At 46.6% G+C, this 5,515-nt stretch overlaps 1 protein-coding gene across 1 annotated transcript; it reads right to left on the bottom strand.

Annotated features, from left to right (window-relative positions):
• Positions 1-273: 273 nt before the first annotated feature.
• LOC116273469 (pregnancy-specific beta-1-glycoprotein 2-like) lies at positions 274-4,196 on the bottom strand. The gene is made up of 2 exons (XM_031662535.1): positions 3,908-4,196; positions 274-948 (listed from the first exon to the last, which is right to left on the bottom strand). The coding sequence occupies exons 1-2, from the start codon at positions 4,194-4,196 to the stop codon at positions 500-502; spliced, it is 738 nt and encodes a 245-aa protein (XP_031518395.1). The 3' UTR covers positions 274-499.
• Between the last annotated feature and the right edge of the window lie 1,319 nt (positions 4,197-5,515).

The following is a 5,515-nucleotide window of genomic DNA, read 5'->3' on the forward strand; positions in this document are numbered from 1 at the left end:
CCACGGCCTCATACAGCCGGTGACTTCAGAGCCAGGACACAGCTCAAGAGTCTTCCCCGAGGCTCCCTCTCTTCTTATTTCCCTGCAGTCTAGCCTTCACTTCAACTGGCAGTTCGATTTAGCCAAATTCAGGACAGGCCACCAGCGCCCTTTCTCCACACATGCTGGTCTCACCCCAGGTGGAGTCAGGCAGGGCCAGTCACCAGAGAAGCCCGGAGCAGAGAAGGGAGCAGTCTGAGCTGCTCCTCCCTTATCCAAGGGGCTTCCTCTTCTGATTTGGGGGAAAAATGTGAGCTTGTTTCAAAACCTCAGATGTTCCTTGTAGCTCATGGAGTAGGTAAAAGAAAACAAAGACGTAGCGGACAGGGATATGTTGGTGACAGCAAGAAACAACTTGATCTTGAGGACTCTCCTTCTTGTCCCTGTGAAGCCTCTTCTACCACACAGGGCTCAAGGATGACAAAGCCCCCTCCCTACCTTTCCCAGGCTGGACACAAGGTCAACCATGAGAAAACAGAAAAACAAGGAGAAGAGAGTCTGTAGAGACAAATTGTGAGGGTTCAGGAGGAGAATTTAGGATTTGCTTCTGCCCATGGGACACAGGCTGGGAATAAAAATGTTTTCCTGACTTCTCTGAAAGCCAAATAGACTCCACCTGAAACCCTATTGACAATGATGCAGGGATCCACTTACTCACGACTGTGATCCTCTTGAATGTGGAACGTTCGCTGTCAGTGGCTGAGTTACGAGCAGAGCAACCATAGAGCCCACTATGCTGTGTAGTAATTTGGGGGATAGAGAGCTTTTGTCCTGATTGCAGAAACTTCCCATTAATCGTCCAAGAATACTCTGCCGGTGGGTTAGAGTTCGCGAAGCAGGACAATTCGAGGGTATTTCCTGAACGGTAATAGTTAAATGGAGAGAAAATCCTGGGGACTTGTGGACCATCTGGAGTAAAGAGAATAAAGCCACAGGTGATGTCATCCGAGGGAAGGGGATGCTCCTGGTCTCTTAAAGGGACACAGTGTCCCTCTGAGTCAAGACACACCCTCAAGGCCCAGCCAAACCCTTTCTGTGTTCACTGAAACGAGGCCTGAAGTATTCATCTGTTCCTGCCATCACCGGTTGTAGACCCCAAGTCTCCCATGACAAGAGCAGCCCCTCCCCTTCTATTCTTGGTTAAAGCTGTGCCTACCCAGGTTTCCCCAGGGCAGGGAGTGAAGGCCAGCTCAGGTGTCCAGACATAAAAGTGTCTGTATTTGGACTTGAGAGAGACTGAGATGCCGGGCCTCTGGTCATTTGAATTTTAGCTGGTGGCTTGGCCCACAGAGGAACCAAATATACAAAGGACATTCAGGGTGAGTGGGTCACTGCAGATGCTACCAACTCGGTCCCATATTTCACATTCATAGGGTCCTGTGTCATTTCTTGTGACATTGGGTAGAATGAGAATCCTGGTTTTACCGGGTTGCTTTAGCCTGGGATTGACCGGGAGGCTCTGACCATTTACCCTCCACAAGTAGGTGTAGCCCTGAGTCTTAGGTTCACAAGTTAAGGCTACAACATTCTTATTCTCCAAGGGGTTGAAGTTGTTGCTGGTGATGTAAGGTTTGGGCAGCTCCGCTGTGTGGATAACAGAGAGAAGTTTGTCCTCTGTGGCACCTTTGATTCCTCCAAGGCATCCTTCAATCGGAGGTGGCATCTCCCACCTCTCAGCCCACCCGAGTCCTTGAAAGTCAATAGCTGATGTGTGTGTCACAAGACAGATGCATGATGATCTAAGGGCTCAAAGACTGTGAGGCCACCTGCTCTGTCTTAGGGAAGCACAGACTTTCTCAAATGTGAATTGATCAGTAGTGTTGGGTCATGGACAGACATGTGAGTGGGAGTCACAGCCCCCGCACCCCTCCCAGTCCCTCTCTAATCAACTGACTGGCTGGTTCACCTTGGGTTCCTTACCTGGAATATGCAACTGCTGGGCCCCTTCCAAATTCCATCCTACTTTGCCCCCCTAGATGTGATTTCTCTGCAGCTTCCATTTCCAAGGACATTCTAGAGATGAGTAATAATGGGACTTCCTCATTGTCCATGAAACCCTGATAGATACTGAGACAAATTTGGGGAAAATTTTTGCAAATATTTTCTTTCATTGGACCCTCTACTCTCTGATTCCATGGGTTTGACTACTCTAGGGACCTCATGTAAGTGGATTCCAGAGTGAATCTGAGAAGAGACTGCTGGTTGCCAGGAGCTGGGAGTGGGGAGAATCAGAAGTTGTTCATGTGTGTGCAGTTTCAGTTATGCCAGATGGGGAGGTTCTAGAGATCTGCTGTACAGCTCAATGCCTATAGTTCACACAGACTGAGTATTTCTTATGCATAAGATTTAGGATAAGAAGTGTTTTGGATTTCTGACATTTTTTCATTCTGAACTATTTGTCATATACTTACTGGTTTAGCATCCCAAATCTGAAAGATTCAAAATCTAAAATGCTCCAGTGAGCATTTCTTTTCAGCATCAGATTCGTACGTCAAAGTGGGAGATGATAGGCCAAATACATTCTTGCCCCCCCCGCTTTTTTTTTTCTCTCACCACGTTTCCAGCTTGGTGATTAGTTTTTGGGCAATTCCATACTGGCCATGCTGGGATGTGAGAGAGGCTGATTGCTATTTTCTATGTCATCAAAATTTTTCACCTTTTCGTGGTTGCATCTTTTTCTCAGTGTCTGTGTTGTGGCAGTCATTAATAAGAGCCTCTCAGGTCAGATTTAATACAGATTTTTGTAATTCTGCAAAAAATGTTACTGGGATTCTGGTAGTGGTTGCGTTGAATCTGCAGCTCACTTTGGTTAGCATTATCTTCCTAACAATATTGATTCTTCCAACCCGTGAGAATGAAATGTCTTTCCATATATTGATGTCGTCTTTAGTTTCTTTCAGTAATGTTTTGGAGTGTTCAGGGTATAACCCTTTGACCCTTTTGGTTAAACTTATTCCAAAATATTTTATTTCTCTTGATGTTAATGTGAATAGAAATTCTTTTCTTAATTTCCTTTCGGATTGTTCACTGTTAGTGTATAGTCTAAAGAATGAACTAGAAAGAGTGAAGGGGACAGGCAAAAGCTGGTGGTTTTGGAGCAGAAACTTATTCCCTGTCCTGGGTTTTTGATTTTCCCTCTCTCTTAGCAGAGGGCAGGTGGCTCTTCTCTGATAGCCAGATAGACTTCACTGGAAAACATGCTGCAAAAGCTCCAGGGATCCACTTACCAGGGACTATGATCCTCTTGATTATGTGATTTGTTCCACAAGTGGCTGAGTAATGGGTGAAACAGACATAGACCCCTGTATATGTTTTAGTGATTTGGGGGATAAAGAACACTTGTGCTGATTGCTGGAACTTCCCATCAATCAGGCAAGAAAGCTCTGCCAGTGGGTGAGAGTCTGTGAGGCAGGATAGCTTGGGGACTTCCCCTGTGTGCTAATAGGTGTATGAAGAAGAAATGGTGGGGGCGTCCAGGCCATCTGGAGCAAAGAGAATAAAGTCACAGCTGATGTTTTCAGAGGGAAGGGAAAATCCTGGTCTGTGCAAGGGCCACAGTGACCCTGTGAGCTAAGTCACAACACTGAAGTCCCAGCCAAATCCCTGCTGTGTTCACTCATCTGGAGCCTGAGACTTTCACCTGTTTCTCCCATCATAAGCTGTGGACCCTGAGTCTCCCATGACAGGAGCAGCCTCTTCTCTCCCATTGTTGATCAAACCTAAGTCTACCCTTAGTAGACATTGTCAGCTTTGATGTCCAGTGCTAAAGGTCTCTGTACTTGGACCTGAGAGGGACTGGGAGGCCTGGCCTCTGGCCATGTGTATTTGGGATGGCAGCCTGGCTCACAAAGGAACAGAAGATACTCACAGATGAGATTCAGGGTGACTGGGTCACTGCGGCTGGAACTCATTGGGTTCTTCATTTCACATTCATAGGGTCCTGCAATATCCTTTGTGACACCATATAGAATGAGGATCCTGTTGTTTTCGGACAGCTGCCACGGGCGACTGATAGGGAGGCTCTGACCATTTATCCACCACAGGTAGCTTACATCCTGAGTGTCAGGATCACAGGATAAGATCACAGTCTCCGTGGCCTCCCTGGGGTTTAAGTTGCTGCTGGAGATGTACGGCTTGGGAGTCTCCACTGTGCACATAACAGAGAGAAGATTGTCCTGTGTGGCACCTTTGATTCCTCCAAAGATATCTTTCTATCAGAGATGGCATTTCCCACTTCTCAGCCCACCCAAGTCCTTAAAAGCCCATGGCAAGTGTGTGTGTTACAAGACAGATGCATAGCAATCTGAGGGCTCAGAGACTGAGGCTGCTTTCTGTATGTGGGAGAAGCACAGACGTTCTCAAGTGTGAATTGAGCAGCAGCATTGGGTCATGGAAAGACACGGGACCAGCAGTCACAGTCCCTGGTGCCTCTCTGAGTCCTTCCCTCTCTAACAGCCTGCCTGGCCCACCCTGTGGTCCTCACCGGGAGCATACAGTGCTGGAATCTTCTTAGTTTCAGGTTTCTTTGCCCCCCAAGGTACGTTTTATCTGCAGCTTCCCTTTCAAGGACATCCTAGAGATGGATGATGGAACTTCCCATTGTCCTTAAACCCTTTGTGTACTGGGAAGCCTGGCCTGGACTGCATACTTCAGCATAAATAACACAGGGGAGACCAGAGTCAAGCCTGGGGGTCAGTTCAGTCATCAGGCAGTGAAGCCACAAGGTGGGGCAGTTTTCCCAGCTGTCTCATAGTGACTGACTTGAGCCAGTGACCTCTAAAGATAGAGCAGAGTCCAATGAATGACCTACAAAGAGTGAAGGGGACAGGCAAGAGCTGATAGCTTTGTAACAAGACCATGTTCCCTGTTCTGTGTTCATGATGTTCCCTTCCCCCTGTAGGGGACAGGTGATGACCATGTGGATCTTTCTAGAAATACATGTGGATGTTTGCAAATTCAGAACGGACTGGTGGATAGGGCGAACATGAACAGATGATGGAAGTCTAGCCCTCACGCACCATTTGTGTTTGGTGGCTATTAGACCAATATTTGGGAAGAAGTCTTGCAGATACTTTCTCTCATTAGACATTCTACTCTCTGATTCTATGAGTTTCACTACTCTACACATCTCATCTCAGTGGATTCCAGAATGAATCAGAGAGTACAATAGTGGTTTCCAGGAGCTGGATTTGGGAGAATAGGGCATTGTTCCGGGGGTGTGCGCTTTCAGTTATGCAGGATGAGGAGGATCTAGAGATCTCCTGTACAGTTTCATACCTATAGTTCATGCAGACAAAGTGTTCCTTATGCAAAAAGCTTAAAACCAGGTGTTTTGGATTTCTAACTTTTTTTTTTTTATCTTGGAATATTTGCAGTAGATGTACTGGGTTAGCATCCCAAATCTGAAAAATTTAAAATCCAAAATGCTCCAGAGAGCACTTCTTTTTAGCATCACATCAGTGGTCAGAAGTGTTGG

Source organism: Papio anubis, unplaced genomic scaffold, assembly GCF_008728515.1.
Source record: "Papio anubis isolate 15944 unplaced genomic scaffold, Panubis1.0 scaffold728, whole genome shotgun sequence".
NCBI lineage: Eukaryota > Metazoa > Chordata > Mammalia > Primates > Cercopithecidae > Papio > Papio anubis.

Excerpts from the sequence above, each read along its gene's own strand:
- LOC116273469 (XM_031662535.1), bottom strand. The coding sequence starts at position 4,196 with ATGTGCACAGTGGAGACTCCCAAGCCGTACATCTCCAGCAGCAACTTA. Across the intron at positions 949-3,907 it reads AGTCACCCTGAATCTCATCT|ATGGTCCACAAGTCCCCAGG; the intron begins GTGAGTATCTTC and ends TCTTTACTCCAG.